The sequence below is a fragment of the Lepidochelys kempii genome, chromosome 8 (genome assembly GCF_965140285.1).
Source record: "Lepidochelys kempii isolate rLepKem1 chromosome 8, rLepKem1.hap1, whole genome shotgun sequence".
NCBI classification, from domain to species: Eukaryota; Metazoa; Chordata; order Testudines; family Cheloniidae; genus Lepidochelys; species Lepidochelys kempii.
This window is the reverse complement of record NC_136387.1, coordinates 18,273,618-18,291,505: the sequence shown is the minus strand read 5'-3', so window position 1 is coordinate 18,291,505 and position 17,888 is coordinate 18,273,618. Positions and strand designations below refer to the sequence as shown.

Genomic DNA, 17,888 nt, shown 5'->3' with positions numbered 1-17,888 from the left:
CCACCATGACCTGCAAAACCATGCTGAGGTCCAAGAATTAGAGCCTGGTTTGGATGGGGAGAAGAAATGGGAATAAAATAGGGCATAGAAAATACACAGAGCCTGCAATCTAAAACAATTGAGTAATATTACTGAACTCTGTAGTAAACCCGTGTTCTAGTTTGTCACTGTTGCTAGTTTGAGGTGTGTTAATACTTCAACCTTTTTCATGCTGCTCCTCAATTCAGAAATGAAAGAAGATTTAAGCCATGTGGGTTATTTTTAATAAATAAGCCAGGCAGTAGGGTTTGCAGTGTTGCAAGATAATAACATAATTATCTTGCAACACTGGCTACAACTGTGCCATGAGAACACCTGTTCTCACTTTCAGGGGACATTGTAAACCAGAAGCAGGCAGCATTATTTCCTGCAAATATAAACAAACTTGTTTGTCTGAGCAATAGTCTGAACAAGAAGTAGGACTGAGTGGGCTTGCAGACTCTAAAATTTTAGTTTAATTTTCGAATGCAGGTTTGTTTTTTTTACATAATTCTACATTTGTAAGTTCAACTTTCATGATAAAGAGATTGCACTACAGTACTTATATTAGGTGAACTGAAAAATACGTCTTGTTTTTTTACAGTGCAAATACTTGTAATCAAAAATAAATATAAAGTGAGCACTGTACACTTTGTGTTGTTATTGAAATCAATATATTTGAAAATGTAGAAAACATCCAAAAATATTTAAATAAATGGTATTCTATTATTGTTTAGCAGGGCGATTTATCTTAGGGCTGATCGCAATTAAGACCCGAGAACACAAGAGAAGCTAGGTTTGAGAAACAGAGCAAGTGTGGGTCCTTTCAAATGCCACATCATGGATGTCTCATTCTGTCAAAAGTGTAAGGAAAAAATCCCACACAAAACCAGGAGTTGGAGGGTTTCCAGAAATTTTACCAAGTAAATACTGCATGGCCTGGAAACGGAATGACTGACTAGAGAGATTCATCTGACACCAAGTATCAAAAATCCACCAAACCAGCCTTCCACATTGTCAAGAGGCCATTGAAGTTTCCCCAATACATACTGTAAGTTTTAAAATGTATTCTTTCAGAAAAAGCAAGAGTGACAAATGCTTGATCTTGGATATTTTTTAAAAGCGGTTTAGATCTGGATTCTGCTGAGGACTTCTGTTAAGCATATGTAAATTGCCCTCTAGTTGCTCCTTTGTTGTATCCCATCTGATTTCAAGGGCACAGTCAGCGAGTGTTCCGATGGCAACAGTGAGAATTTAAGAGAATTTATGTAGTGTCAAAGCATCAGTAACATCTGAAGAATTAAGACTGATTAATCAATCATGAAGAAAAACCCTGCAATTGAATCATGTGGGGACAACATGGACTGGAAGTATTTGGAGATAAATGAACAAGGATTTCAGCAAGGTAACTGAGTAAGCTAAAGCAACACTGCCCTTCAGAACAAGGAAAACAGAAATGCCAATCGACTCTTCATTACAGGCAACAAGTAGTGTAGCACTAAAGATATTGTTGGATTTAAGTTAACCATTTAAGGTTATCCAGTGACCAGACAGATGAAAGCAGTAACTGAATATATTATGTTTTATATAAAACTCTTTATTTTCCATATTAAAGAGGGACATATTCATCTTTTGGATAATTACAATGAAGTCACAATATAAACGAAGTCTTATCTTTCTAGCTTGCTTTTCTGGTTCCAACATACTTGGAGGTGCAGTCTATTTTGGTAGCTGCATATATTTATTTTAATAGAAAATTAAAAGATGTTACCATAATCAAGAATAGAAGCCTTAAAACTGGCCAAAAATAAAAATAAGGCTGAGAGAATGACAGAGGGAAAAACACCCCCCGTTATTTAGAGGTTTAAGTGTGACACTAGGTTACAAGTTGCAGTGTAAATACTGAGGGTTTATGCCAATAGTTTCACATTACTAGCTGAGGGATCATCATTCAAATGGAATTTCATCCAGGCATCGTCTCCTTAAAGCAGTGTGACCGTGGCATAGGATCTCTGCATCCTCAGGGAATGTGGAGGATCCTGGGGTGAACTAGATTTATTAGTCTGGTCTAAAACTCTTTCCCTTGGTTAGTGCTCAGTGTGCTGGGGGGGAGAGCCACCAGACTGAATGTTTTTAGATTTTTATGCACTGCAAGAAAGTAAAAGTAATCACCATTTATATTATACAGCATTAACAGAAGACGTTTTAACTTTACTTTATCCCAGGCAGATTAAGAGACATTTGCTTACGTTCCGATACTGTATACAGTAGGTTCTGGGGTAAAGGAGGAGGTAGTCTTGCTCCCACTTGTGCAAGATTGGGCACTGAACTTGTCCGAGGCTGGTCACGGTTATTCATCAAACCTGACTGTGTTAAAGGTGGTCCTATAATGACAACATTAAATAGATCAGTGACTTCACAGCCCTACTGACACTGAACAAGTTTGGACTGAACTGTTTGTACATTTATATTCAACCTTTACTATAACCAAGTTTCTTGAGATTGCTATATTTTCTAGTCTGAGAGCAATAAAAACTTTCTGTATATGAAACGCCATTTGGGTCATTTACTCAATGATATTTTATCAGAAAGAATAAAGCTTTAAACTAAAAGGCACTCTCTCTTCCCCTGGAGACAATAACTGTTATTGTTAGGGCTTACATTTGCTAGAACAGATCCTCCCTCACTTCCACCAGGGGAATAAAATCTCATTGAGAGCAAGATCACAATAGCGCTGTTTAGCCAGCATCAGCCTCCTGGGTGGTGATGGGGAGGGGAGGGGCTGCAAAGCAGTGACCCTCCCCTGGAGCCACAAACACCACAGGAGCAGACAGCTGGTGTGAGTTCACCATCTTGCTCATGGCAGTGGGGCTCAGACTTCCAGCTTCACCCCTGGGGTGGTGGGTGGCAGGTTCCAGCCACGCGGCAGTGGGCTCTGGCCATGGGCTCTGGCCCCCAGCACCTCATGCACCACCCCCAGTCCTCGCTGGAGCCTCCAGCCACCCACCCATATACTACATCACCTCCAGCCCCTGCTGACTCCCTACCCACCTCCCCACCCAAGGCTTAATTTGTCTTCCGGCTTGCCAGCACTGAGTAAGTCTGCTGTGAAAAGTGGTATTTGTATGTTTGTTAATATCACTTTTCATGGCCTCCCAGCTAGCTTAACAACACAAAACAAAACAAAAAGACAAGTGCATGCAAAGCACCTTATTTGTGTTTCTATTCTGTTTAGATCCAGTAAAGGATAGAGACAACCATATGGTATTTTTATTATTGAGCTTGCAAAAAAAAACCCTTGCATAAATAAATTACTATGATTTGGACATGTATATGTGTATACATATTTCTTAACTTTAGGGAAAACTATTTTAGGAAAAACTGTCAGTGGCCACCAGCAAGAGTTGGCGGCCACACTCTGAGGCCACCAAAAATTTTGTTGTGAGAACCTCGGGTTTAGACTACAGGTCTAAAAGAAGAACTGCAAGGATAAGAATTAACCCTTTTGTGGACAGAAGCATTTGTGTGTTCAAGCTCAGAGTTATTTTATTATGTTCTTTTCTACTTAAGTCCAGTACAAAAACTGAGAACAGCTTTGATTTTTTTTATTCATATTTTAAGGGACCACAGAAAGTGGCTGAATCATGCAATGCATCCAATTAAAAAGGTTTCAACCATGATCAGACCGCACTAGTGTCTGGTTTCTATTGAGCAAAAAAAAAAAAAAAAAGTGGTAAGCAGCTCCAAGTAGTTTTTCTGCTGATCAGATGTACTCGTCGTAGGTGGTTAGAGGGGGGGGGGGGAGTATGTTTTTCCATATCCAGACAATTTTAATTTCATTTCCTTTTATATTTGTATTAAAAATATAAGTTAAATGTATCCCCACACAGTTCTTGAATCCTGAAGTCTTTTCAGAAGTCTTTGAGTTTTGCACACAAGTTGACCAATAGCACTATTGGGGGGGGTGGGGGGGGAAAGGCTAGCAAACTCAATCCTCAAAAAAAGATTGAGGTTTAATCATTCATACAATTTTCTGAATATCACTTTTCTGAAAAATTTACAGGAGGCCCAAATGGTGAATGCTTGGAGAGTTCTGATGGAGTATGACTATTCCTATTCCAACAGCAGCTGGCTGATTAGTCCACAGAATGTCACATGTACTGTGTTGATGTAATGAGTAAAATAGTGCTGGAACACAGCGTCTATGTTTCCAGTATTCTGCAAAATTCTTCTCACAGGCACAGTCTATGCCCCAACGTTTCTCAAAAGCAGCAAAATACATTGACACAAAGTGGAGAAGTGGGTAGGGAAACTCAGCCACCACTGACAAGCCTAAAAACCATAATCAACCAGAAGTGTTCGATGTGCTAGAATGCATCCTCTTTATTTTGGACATTCTACAGCTAAGAGATGAAATTTTGAAAAATATTATTAAGATATGTTTTATTACCAAGTCTAGTAGGACAACTACAGAACTTGAAACCTCTGCCTGTAAGCTAGTTCAGTTTTGATGACCGCATACATTTGCCTTAAAATAGTTATTTGAATATTATATGATTGGTAAGGAGTTTCAAACTAAATGTGAGAATCTTTTGACTAGACTAACCTAAAGAGGTCATCTAACTGTCAGCAATAATCAGCCCCATGTATATGAACAGCTGCATCTATTCCTTTGTATTAAACATGCTTTGAGTTGTGAGTATCTACTAATCAAAGGGATATATTATACTGAGTCTATAGGAGAGTGAATTTGTGTGGGGGGGTGGAGGGTGAGAAAACCTGGATTTGTGCTGGAAATCACTTTAGATAAGCTATTACCAGCAGGACAGTGGGGTGGGAATAGGTATTGTTTCATATTCTCTGTGTATATATAAAGCCTGCTGCAGTTTCCACGATATGCATCTGAGGAAGCGAGCTGTAGCTCACGAAAGCTTATGCTCTAATAAATTGGTTAGTCTCTAAGGTGCCACAAGTACTCCTTTTCTTTTTGCGAATACAGACTAACACAGCTGTTACTCTGAAATGAGTCTATAGTGTGACTTATTGGAGACTGAAGTGCTAAGAACATGAATCTAAATGCTCAATCCTACACTGATGAATGGGGAATGGTTAGATTCCCCACCGTGTCTCTGGTTTCTATATTAGTCATTTATAGTGCTGTGAACACTACATTTTTAAAACTGCCTTCCAAGTTTCATTTTAGTAATGTTTTGTACAGTACACAGATAGCTAAGAAGCTAGAACAATCTATTACTTTGGGTAAATATAAGTATTTCTTTTAACAGGAGCCAAGTAATTCATATTAGGACTACAAAATAACCTACTGCAATATTTTAACTTACTTGATACAGGAAGCACAACAGGAGGTGGTGGCCGAGGATGTATTTGTGGGCCTGGCATTCTCATATTGTGAGCTGGGCCTGGCATGGGAGGCATTAGCATTCCAGGAGGAGGGGGAGGAGGAGGAGGGGGGAGTCCTGGGGGTGGTGGTGGAAAAGGAATCATGCTTGGCAATGAAACTTCATCTACTACTAAAGGGTCATTTCCATGATCAAATTGGCAAAGGTCGCCAAGTACACAAAATCCTCGCTCTGCAAAGACAGACAGACAATTTCATTACTATTTGTCAAGAACTTCAAAAGTGATGACTATAAGATTTAATCAACTATCACTATTTCTGTGATTTCTCACTAAAGAACAAATAGATGCATTTAAGAAGTCCAGCATTTTCTGATCTAACATTTTACACAATTAAATAAAATTTCAAACTAGAATTCAAGTTGGAATATTAGTTTAGCGTCAAAGAATCTGAACTGTTTCCACAACAGTGTACAAACTTCAACAGCAACATGGGGGATGGGTAGGTAGGGAAGACAGAGAGAAAAATCACCCGGTTTATGTCAAACCCTATAATCTTACTTCACCCAGTAGCAGTCCTCAGTATTTGCTAAGGCACAGCTGTAGAATTATCAACTAAATACATTCCTGCCAGTGCCAAGAATTGTCAGATTTCAAGTAAATCACTTCCAGCAAGATTAAATCTTATTCAAGCAAATTGCAGGCTCATTAAAAATAATGCATCCTTACATTAAAAATAATCTACCTACCACTTAATCTTCATTTACTGCTTGCATTTAGTGAAGAATTTAGTAGATATATTTAAAAATAAAAGAATTTATGAGAGGTAAGAAATAAGAGGCACTAGGGAAGAAGTTGGAGAGAAACCGATAGCTTTCTTACCATCATAATCTCGACATCGTCTTTTAGGTGGAGGGTTTCTGCCAAATGAATTGGGAACACTATGATTGTTATAATAATTTGACCAGCTCTCTGTTGTGTTCTCAGGATGGTGAGCAGGTGCAATCACAGTAACGGCACTGGGAATAGACTGCGCAGAGGAATACTGTTCAGTAGAATTACTGGATGACAAAGACACTGTGTTATATGAGCTCTCCATGTCATTCCTTTCACTCTTGAATTTTGCTCTCTCCTTGTGTTCAGCTTTAAAAAAAAAATTAGCAAAATAAACCAGGTAAGTTTTCATGCTTTTGTTAGGTATATCAAAGTCCTGGAGAAATGGAATGCATAGATGGTTAGTGGACATTACACAGTAATACAAACTCATTTATTCACCATGCAGAACATAGAGTGTTTACACAGTTTGTGTAAAATTACTTTTCTTAAAATGCTAGCACTGTAGACCCAAGGCATCGAAGAAGTTTCCACCTCAGAAACTGATCATTGCTCTCACAAAGCTCACATTCATCCAACCATTCTCCTTTCTTGAAAATGAAAGCAACTTTTCCCTCCAATGTGGAATGAATGACAAACACTCCTTAACATACCCTTAAATCCACAACATTTTATTCTGCCAATCGCTTCAGTTCCTGGATTCCCTATACAAGGCCAATGGAACATGGTGCCATGGTTCTACTTAAGTATTAAAAAACCACATCTCCTAAAATTGAAACAATTTTATAGGAATAAATCAACTTCTGCACAAAAAGATATCAGCATTTTGGAACAACAGTATGTTTTATCAACAGACAGCACAATACCAGAAGCATACATCCCCTGGAATACACTTATGAATAAATTAAAATGGAGTTTAAAAAAAACCTAATTCCCTTGACTATGCTACACTACAGAACAGCGCCTTAATTATGTCAGCAGCATGTACTTCTCCAAGCCAGTTCCATAGCCAGAGTTCTTAAACAACTCACAGGCATCCAACTTTGGTTTGTTTAATACATTTTGCATTAATCACTACAATGAGTCAGATGTTCTTCCAGTGCAACATTTTGGCTACTCACCAATATTTCTGTTCAGATCCCGGTCTTTGCTTCTACCCCCGCTGCGGCTACGACTTCGGCTTAACCCTCTGCTTTTACTACGACTTTTACTCCTGCCTCTTCGCCAGTCGTATTTGTCTCTATATAAATCATTCCGATCATAGTATCTGTCATAGTCTCTCCATTTGCCATCATCTCTCTTTTTCTCTCTGGTTCTGAAAGACATGTACGTATGGGCCACATACATTGAGAGAAACAAAGCCACGGAACAAGTCTGGAGTCACAAATGGTAAATGTTCTTCACTCCTCACTCTACTCAGACAGTGGCACCAACATGTGCTTCTATTGCCATGCTGTCTCACAAGAAAGAACAGGTTCCTGGAATGGCCAACACCATCAGCTGCTGTTAATACTGTGCATAAAAAACCCCCAATGTTCTTCCACTCTCTCTCCTTTCTGAAACGTGGGTGAATAGATGGAACTCTTAAATATCCCTAAGCATCAGCCCGTGGGACACTTTGCGGTGTTCTCAGAGGAGACTATGTTCTATCAAAGAGCTACTGGAGGTTGATGGCAGAAGGGGAGGGAGGAGCACGTAGGCATTGTGGTAAAATTACTGGCTCAAGAGGTGAAAATCCAGAGTTAAAGACTCTGGCCAGCAAGGAAAGGGAAAGAGATTAACATCTTGTGATTAAACAGCAATACTAACCTTTGTTCATTAGAATCTAAACGGTTTCTCTGTGGGCTAGGATACTTCTTTTTCCTGCCATCTCGTTCTTCCTCAAACGACTCTTGAAATATCTATTTAACAAACACATCATTAAACATAAACAGCTTTAAAAAATACAAAGAAATAAACCTAGATTTAGTTCAAACCACAGCTAGCAGCTGTTTTAGCATAGGGGTCCTGTTGTCTTAATGTTGTATGTAACAAAGCAGCAGGGTTGTAAATGTTCATGTCTTTCTTTTTAAAAGCTTTCAGTTTCCCTTTGTCAGTAAAGCTTTCCAAAATTAGAAGACTATTTTTGGGTTAAATTTATATTATATAGGAGGTGTTGAAGTTAAAGAAAAACAGTGTGTCATCCTCTAATTGGTTGCAGGGTTCCTTACTGTAAGCAAATAGGATCTTCTACATAAGATTTCCTAGACAACAGGAACTTAAAACTATGCAGTTTTGCAGGCCTTCTTTCATATCTAGTTGCATCATTAATACGAATTCTGGGTGTGGTAAATTATTTATATATTTGGATAGTACTGTACAGGTCATACTTCTCACAAACATTAACAAAAGTCAAAAACAATTTCACTGGTGCTTTTACTCAGCTCCATCATAACTTTGTCTGTTTGAAAAAGATCCCTTGTAGTATTTCTAAGTTTATTGGCAGCCATTTTGTCCCAAACAGTGAATCACTTATAAATTATTAATAATTTTGATGGCAACAGCGGAGATAGCAATGACCTTTTATAAAACCTTCAAGATAACTATATTTTAGTTTAAGATTCTTCCTTTGTCTGCATTATTTTAGCTTATGTCATTCCATTTACAGGAATCCCAAAACATCTCTAGATGTACAGCAAACAATGTTTCACAATGAGTTTAAAAGACATTCTGGTCTAGGACTGGCTGTATCATGTCCTGATCCCTTGCAATCCCACATAAGAAACCCAAATACTCAATTCTAGAAACAAGAGAACAATGGCAGTTTTAAGATCTGTTCTAACATGAACTATTATAGCTAAATACAAGTGTTATGGCATTAAAGGAAGTGATAGACTTATAAGGATGCAGTATGATAAACTTTCACTCAGGATCAAACGGTATTTCAGAATTAGAATTTTGGTATTAAGAGATGGTCCTTAGATACAATGAAGGGCAATCTAGAAATAGCTAGATTGAACTGTGTAGATTTACATCTACACTATGTTACACTTTTAGCAGAGAAATGTCTCTCTTTCCAAAACCCAACATTACATGACTATTCTTTGGAGGCCCAACTGACAGTTCGCAACGCGTGATCATTTACTGCCTCCATGACCTTTGGCTAATTGCTTACATTGCAGACGGGACTACGAAAGTATAGCAAGATATTTCCAATATTTGTATGTAGACTCTCAGACAACAGCAGATATATGAAAAATCCATTTAGAGGCATTTGTCTTAAGCCTTGTTTCCCAATTGTTCACTTATCAAGGAGAGATTTTAGAAGGAAAACTTCTAGTTGTTCTAAGAGTACATGATATACATGCACATAAAGCAGGAGAAGGGGGTCAGAATATCATATATCCCATTTGACCTTATCTAAATATAGCCAGCTCTTTTCTGTAATAACTACATCACTTAAATCAGGCTTGTGAATTTCACTGAACCATGACGACAGTACATCCAGAGAACAGAGAATTATTTCTATTGCATTCTCTACCAAAAACTCCAATCAGGATCAGAGCACCACTATGCTAGGTGTTTTACAAACTTGTAGGAAGAGGTTCCCTGTCCTGGGGAATACACAACCTAAAAAGATAAATATAATTAAAAAAAGGTAGTGGAAAGGGGTACAATATACAAATGAAGTGCACAAGGCTGATGATGGGCACACACCTTGGCCGCCTCCATTTTATTTTTATTATTCTGAGCAACAATGAATAGGAGTATAAAAAGCAGCTGCTGTGGAAAGAAAGCTATATTATAACCAGGATAATTCCTTTAAAAAAATAAAAAGCTTGCTAACATGTTTCATTGGTAACAACTTTTCTAAAAACACAGGTTTCAGAGTAACAGCCGTGTTAGTCTGTATTCGCTAAAAGAAAAGGAGTACTTGTGGCACCTTAGAGACTATCCGATGAAGTGAGCTGTAGCTCACGAAAGCTCATGCTCAAGTAAATTGGTTAGTCTCTAAGGTGCCACAAGTACTCCTTTTCTTTTTTCTAAAAACACAACAACTCCATTTGTTATGCATTTAATACTGCATACACAATAGCTACACCTAGAGTAGTGGTCTTTTGGAAATCTACATGCATCTTTTGAGGTAGCTATCAAGGCCTTTACATCATTCCCCATTCCTTAAATCTGTCCATTGTAGTGTCATTCCTCACTGCCAAGGAGGGCTGAATGAGAGTTCGGAATGCTACTCCCACATTGATCAAAGGGAGGTGTCTGCAAAAAGAGACAAAATGCTCCCTTACCCAATGGACAGAACACACCACCTTTACAGCATTCCTGAAAGCTCAGAGATGGTAGCACAGACCATTAGCCACAAAAGAGCCTGTTCAGAGCATGTTTTGTTTTTATAAAAACTTCCTACAAAAGTGGATGGTGGAGGGACTGGTGTGAGAAGCTCACAGCAGCAGGTGGATGGGAAATTAACATTACCTCCTCTTTGATTTCTTCTTTTTCCTGACCTGCAGGCTTCGGTTCTAGTTTTGCTGGTTCAAGGGAAGGAAGGTAGTTCTTTGTGTACAGACTTTCAAATAGTTTATCTACAAAACCTGAAGTTTCTGAGGAGAAAGATACACACAAAACTTGATTATACATCTTGACTTAAGTCTATTGTCAGGACTATGTTGGTAAGACAATTCCCCAAAATCCAACCACAAAATATCATTACTTTAAAAAAATCCTTATCTTAAATTTGTGTGAATTTTAGTGGTGCTAGGTACTGGAATAACAGCCCTAAAAAATGATGTTCTCTATACAGCTATAGACATAGGAAAACAATAGGAAGCAGCATGGACAACGCCACATAGTCCTGCTAACACATCTCAATATGTGGTTAAGGGACCGCTTTTAGGACTGAATACACAATTATCTCAATTGTTCATTCAATTTTTCGTCTCTGTAATAAGACTGCCGACTGCAGCAATTTTTGTGACTTAGACACTCATCCACAGGAAACAAGACAAAATTTCACACTGGATCCCAAAAGGCCATTGAGAAGTACTAAGTTACAGTCTCTATTAAATTGGTCTGCACTTGAACCAGTGGCCTAGAAATGAGAGGCTCCGTATCTCCATTTCCATGCCCTAGACAATGCAGTCCATTAAAAATAGGCTTTAAAAAAAAAAAGCAAAAATACAATCCACCAATCTACATTTATTAGCAAGTGGTGTGTGATATATTAACTTTTCACATTGTGTGCACAATTGATAACCCTCATAGGATCATCCAACTTCAACTGCTGAATTCACTGAGATATCTAGCAGGCCTAGCTTGAGAGTCAGTTTTCTTTAACCTAGTTAATTAAAACACTTATAGTAAACAGAGTCCATGCTTACATGGAGAGTTTTAGGCAATTTGTGGTCTAGATACAGTACAGCTTTCAGAGTGGAAGCAACAGTGTAGACACACTGACATTTTTATTATCACATCATTGAAAGATGCTCAAAGCACATCTAGATGATGACAAAAATAATGGTGTGCTGTCTACGCTGCAGCTTTCACCATTGTTAACACAGGAGGAGCTGTGCTTGTGCTCAACTTGCTTAAAATTCAAAGCATAGACAAGAGATAAGGGTTTTAATGGCATTTCAATTCCGGCTTCATGAATAGGAAGGGCTCCTCACAAAAAATCAGAAATGGAGGAGGGAGATCAAACAGCTCTTCCATTTTCAACAAAAAGGAGGTTCTTACAAAATGACTTTTCTATAAGAAGAGCCCCTTTTTAGTCAAAATTCAAAGGCTGCTTGAATTTCACCTCCTACCACACTCAACCCTAATTATTTTAGAGACATTTGCAAGTGGGCAGTTGTACTTTAAAGGACAATATCAGTCTTGGTATAACTCTGCTGAAATCAATGGAGTTACACCTGGGATAAATTTGTCCCAGAATATCAAGTCTCTGATCTGACATTACAAAGATGGCATGGGTTCACTACCAGCAATTAGGAGGAGGATTTAGTTAGGCACAGGAGTGACGTGGCACCTTTTGAGTCCTGAAGTTTCCATCTATTATAATAAAATGGCTCCATCCTGTTGAGGAACTGGTGAGAAAGACACCTGGGAAATACCTCAAATCCTCCAAACATGGTGTTGTGAAAGTTAGTCATCTTCATTACTCATGTTTAAGAGCAAACACATCCCACCATACCCACTAATTTGGCCACTAAGGGTCAGATTTCCAAGTTCTCAGCACCCATATTTGGGGCCAGATTTTCAATCGGAACTGAGCTTCCATTTTGACATCTAAATAAGGGCCAGATTTTCAGAAGTACTCTACACTTGATAGCTCCTGTTGTGAAATTTATGGCCCAATTTTGTTTTGCAAACCTGGCCACTACTGTTTAAGGAAATTAAGTGTTAATTTTTGCTTAACAGGCTTTAACTCAATTGAAATTGTTTAAAAAACAGATCTTGGAACCTTTGATCCTTCATTTCCCTGCTAAATCTCATTATGAATGCAACATATTTATACATAGGAAGAGAAGAGTAGGCCCCAACATGACAAAACTTTATACAATCCTTTCTAAACTTTAACTATTATGCTGCAGAACAACCACCTTCCAACTGTAAACCACTAATCACAATTTAATAATTGCATTTAAATTTTATAAATTATGTTGAATATTAAAGTACGTAATTACAAAGAAAGCAGAAAAAGTACCTTTCTGCAGAAAGACGTCTAGCTGATCGGCACAGAAAGCCTTCAGCTCTTTCTCTGGTTTGTCTTTCTTGACTAATGCCACGACGTAGTTAGCTAAGGCTGAAGGATCTGCATCACATCTGAAGAGAAGAGGAAAAAAGTTTGCAACATACAAATTGATTTTGTTAAACAATGTTGAAAATCACTAGAAATTACATTCTGGACAATCATGGTAGTTATAGAGGCATCATCAAGACAGTCTTCTGGCAATGCAGGTTGTTGGACCTTTAGGATAATGTCGTGCAATCCAGTAACACCACAGTTGCACCTAGCTCCAGTGCCACAGAGCAGCTTCTGCCATTGTTGCACACCAGTGAGATGTTTCGATTTTATTTTGTGCTCCACTAACAATGTCAGAAAAAGCTTCCATGTCTTGTGCTTATTCTTTGGCTTTGCTTGTGAAAACCACCACAATACAATTCTTAGGTCAATCAAGCAGATGCTATCCTTTCCGGCCAACTCCCCCTTACCACAGCACACCCAAAACAACTATGCCCCACCATTAATGAGAGAAACTTACAGAAAAATGACGTGGAAGACTGTTCCACAGTGGAAATGTTGTATGATGTCTTAACAACCAGAATAGACTAACCAAGCACATCTCACCAGGAAGAGATCTGAAAAATGTGTATTACGTACACAGTTTCATCACAAAGGAGCACAAGTGAAAAGAATGAAGCCAACATGCAAACCTTCTTTCTTTTCTTCCACAGTACTCTCAAGGTAGAGATTTCACTATCTAAAAGTGCCTTTATTATCACAAACTAATTATATTACACTCTCAGCCCAACAGCCCTTATTTGGCTATGTGAAGACCACTAGAAACACATCCTCCCTTTGTACTACAATGTTCTGGTACCACTGGTTAAACTGAAGGTTGCTTTATCTTACACTGTTCAGCCATCAGAAAACGTTCAAAAATGAGAACCTACTTACCAATAGCGAAGCATTATACAACACAACAAACGTAACAGCTAGGTGAATAGATGCAGAGGACCCCAAAATGCCAGGGGTATGTATTTGTATATATTCTAAGTTCACTATTTTAGAAATCTTTTTTTTTTTTAAATGACCTTTGACTGTCAACATTTGCTTGCTTTTGGAATTGTCAATATAAAGCACACTAGAAATAGCAAACAGTTTAGAGGTCTCAAATGTTCTTTTGCTTGTAACAAATTATTTGTTGAAAAATGCAAAACTTCACAATTAAATATTCAATCACCTCTACACCCTATTAATTCGCTCACTTATTTCCAGTGTTTGACGGTTGCAGGAAAAAACATTTTATGTTTCAAAAGGACGTATAGAAATACAGTAATGAAAAGGGTTAATCCAAAAAAAAAAGTGGAAGGTTATAAGGCTTGTAAAAATGGGGTTGATATGTTCCATGCCAGTCCCCATGTACAATTTAATGGAAAAAAAAAAAAAAAAAGCTTCAGGAGTAGCAAAAAAAAAAAAAAAAAAAAGGGGAGAGCTTCCATCTCTTCCAAACATGTTTTTTTGTTTTAAATTTTATCCCTCTCTCTTTAGCATCCCAATTTCTCTCAGGATGACCCACTGTGATATTCTAGTACTTGCTTATTACATAACAGAAATTTGCATAAAGTGTTTATTATACCCCGGAAAGGATCTGTGCCTCACAGTCACTCCTCATTGATCTCAAATGTACAACCAGCACCACAAAGAAATTCTAACACTGTTTGCCAAGAACCCTGGTCTCCAACTGAAATTCATTCAGAGTATAGCTTTGCTACCAGAAGTCTGAAAGTGCTCAGGTTAGAAGGACGATCAGAATCAATAATAAGACAGATGATCTAATAAAGATGGTAGACAGTAATATGCTAGATAAACATCTGAAGGCTTTTTTTGTTTATAAAGACATGATACTGTAATTCTCAATTTAAGTTATTTTATCAAAATTAATGCAAGTGAAAAGTGAAAATATTCAGAGGAAAAGAACCACACTGTAATCACAAACATTATACTTTAAATTTTCAAACATCCATTGGTAATAGGAAATGGGGAAAAGTTTCAGCCAGTCTCTATTTCCTTGCTGTTATAGGTTTAGGACAGACCCCTAATATCATTATGGCAAAGGGGAGCGTAATATCAATGTTTAAGTCTTTTAATAACTACATACGAGTTAGTAAAGTCTGTAACAACTCGTGTAAATATGTAACGAAACGAGTCTGCAACAGTTTTTATAACGTATCCGTATACAGACAATTATTTTACAAAACTGTGCTATTTAACAGATTGTAGCTAGAGTCGTCATAGGGCCTACCCAAATTTTCAAATGGACAAACACAAATACAGAATATATTCAGTGATAAAAAGTAGATTACGAATAGCTTATAAATTCCACAACTGTGGAATAGGCCTCTATTTTCCTCTGTATAAAAACTGAAAATTCAGATAGTTCCATCCCCCAACAAGCCTGTCCCACAGCTTTCATTACAGGAAAGCCCTGTTATTGGGAAACATTTTATGAAGGGAGTGTGCATTTATACATATTTTACAAATATTTACCCAGTACATCAGGGACTCTTTTAGAACTACATCTCTTTGTAATTACAGAAAAATGGCACACTATCAAAATCCTTCAGAAGTTTGCCTGGGAAGTTTCCTGAAGATCCTCAAGAGTGGATTTTGAGTGTAAACTTTTGCCACCTTTTCAATGTGACTGAAGATTTATTTTATGAACTATTTTACATTGTGTGTTTGCGAGGCAGGGGAGGAGGAATTGAACTCATGTTGCACAGTTGAAGATTAAATGCATACTGAAACCAAAAACTCCCAAGCCGTCAAAATATGGTGCAAGTACCACATATTCTGTCCGCAAAGCCCTGTGCAAGCGTTAAATAATTAATCTTTCACACTCCTGTGAAGTAGGAAAACAATTATCCCCATTTTACAAGAGGGCCAGGGAGATTTATTTAACTTCCCCAAGGCCAAAGAGGGCATCAGTAGCAAAGCTATGATTAGAACACAGAAGGTCCCTGGTCCCAGTCCTGCGCTCAGACCACTGACAAAGGACAGTCTCTAGGAGAAGCTCTGCTTACGGAAAAGTATGAGCCAGCATAGGAGTGTTACGATACAGAAGCTACCGCATGAACTTGCATCCGATGAAGTGAGCTGTAGCTCACGAAAGCTCATGCTCAAATAAATTGGTTAGTCTCTAAGGTGCCACAAGTCCTCCTTTTCTTTTTGCGAAGACAGACTAACACGGCTGCTACTCTGAAACCCGCATGAACTTCTTAGCTACCAGGCCCTGCCACTAACCCAGTACGTGGACTTTCACGCCTCTGCCCCCTTGGCCTCCCCCACAGCCCGCATGCCAGGGGCACAGCCCAGGGCACCTTTCGGACAGCGGGAATAAGGACCTGAGCTCGCAGAGGCTTGGGGTGCCAGGGAACTCGCCGGCCGAGCCCAGAAGTTTATTTGCGACCCCGATTGGGGGCCAGTGGTGGATTATCAGTTTTAGAGACAGCGGGCCACACATTTCACACACACACCCCCTCCGAGTTTCCCGCCCCCCATGAACACCCTCCCCCCCACGGCACCCCCCCTCCCCTATTGTCTCCAGGGCCAGCAACAAGGCAGCCCCCACCCTCCCATCTCCACACAACCCGCCTGCACCCTGCGGCCTCCGGCCCACGCACGCGCCCACAGCCTTGCCAGCGCCCGCCGCCAGCGCCCACCGCTCCCTGCCCTCCCGGGCCGCCGCCGCCGCCGCCGCCCCCTCTCCTCACTCACATCGGCTCCAGTAACTTGGCCAGCCAGGTCTTGAGGGCGTCCACGTTCTCAATGATCATGGTGCCCCCCGCTGCTCCGCCCGGCGCCTCCGCTACACCATGGCCCCAGGCCCCCAGCGCCGGTTCGGACCCCGCCTCCCCCAGGGCAGTTACTCGCCAGCAGCCCCCGCCCGGGCCTAGTACAGGAACTAACCACTCGCACACAACGTAACCTGCTGGTTGCCGGCGGGGGCGGGACCTCGCTCACGGCCACCAATCACATGGCCGGGCATGCGCGAAGCCAGCCAATCGTAGCCGCGCAAAGCTTCTCGGCCCGGGGGTCACTAGGCAGGCAGCAGGTTAGGTCGAGCTAGCACGTGAACTCTTGGTGCAACACGGTGGGGGGGGGGCGCTCTTAAAGGGGCAGGCACTTCTATTTCCCACTCTCCCCCGTCCCAAATGGGTGAACCACAGCCATAGTGCCCCCACCCAGCCCTGCCCCCTGGGGTGAGCCCCCCCTTCCTAGCCGAGCACCCCGGCTCATTGAGGGACAAACCTCCCCATTCCTCAACCCCTTGCCTATGGGGTGGGCGTCCCACCTTCCAGCCAACCCCACACTGGGGAGCACCTTATGGGAAAAGCATTCCACATTCCTCCCAGCCCCCCCGCCCCCCATTGGTGTGAGAGCTCCCTATTGTCACTGCCAGAGCCCTTGGGACTGAGCACCTTACAATGCATCTTCACACTGGTGCACTGCAATCCTGTGCACACTGCTCTACTGCGAATCCTCTGCACAAAATGGCTTTCACGATCTTATTTTTAACAGGCCGCTACTGTCACCAGTCATACACATGGTGTTCAGGGTAGGGCCTGCAGGGGGCTGGGATTGATTCCTCAGCTAGTGGCCTCCAGGGGGAAGTTAAACTTATAAAACCAGCAAGTACACTTGCAACTAGGTCACGAAGCCACTTATAGTTTAAAATACTTCACTTCAGTTTTCTCTGGAAGGAATCCCCACAAGTCCATCCTTTTATGAATGACTGTGTTATCTTCAATTAATTAAGGCATAAAACAAAGAATCATACTCTGATGCTATATTTAAGAGGACTTTGTATGACCTGGCTGATCTTTATGAATCACATTTGTCTTACTGAATTGCACAGTCCAAATAAATATGTTTGTCTTAGAAGTGTGACTACGTAGAGGCCCTC

At 40.1% G+C, this 17,888-nt stretch overlaps 1 protein-coding gene across 2 annotated transcripts in view; it reads right to left on the bottom strand.

Moving 5' to 3' along the window:
- Window positions 1-16,886, bottom strand: part of RBM27 (RNA binding motif protein 27) — a 39,443-nt gene extending 22,557 nt beyond the window's left edge. For both annotated transcript variants that reach the window (XM_073355730.2, XM_073355731.2), the window contains exons 1-8: window positions 16,700-16,886; window positions 12,905-13,023; window positions 10,678-10,802; window positions 8,020-8,111; window positions 7,332-7,525; window positions 6,259-6,519; window positions 5,361-5,609; window positions 2,268-2,402 (exon numbers count right to left, since the gene is read on the bottom strand). In XM_073355730.2, coding sequence (XP_073211831.1) covers window positions 2,268-2,402; window positions 5,361-5,609; window positions 6,259-6,519; window positions 7,332-7,525; window positions 8,020-8,111; window positions 10,678-10,802; window positions 12,905-13,023; window positions 16,700-16,758 — 1,234 coding nt within the window. In that variant the 5' untranslated portion in view covers window positions 16,759-16,886. The remainder of the gene's footprint in view (window positions 1-2,267; window positions 2,403-5,360; window positions 5,610-6,258; window positions 6,520-7,331; window positions 7,526-8,019; window positions 8,112-10,677; window positions 10,803-12,904; window positions 13,024-16,699) is intronic.
- Between the last annotated feature and the right edge of the window lie 1,002 nt (window positions 16,887-17,888).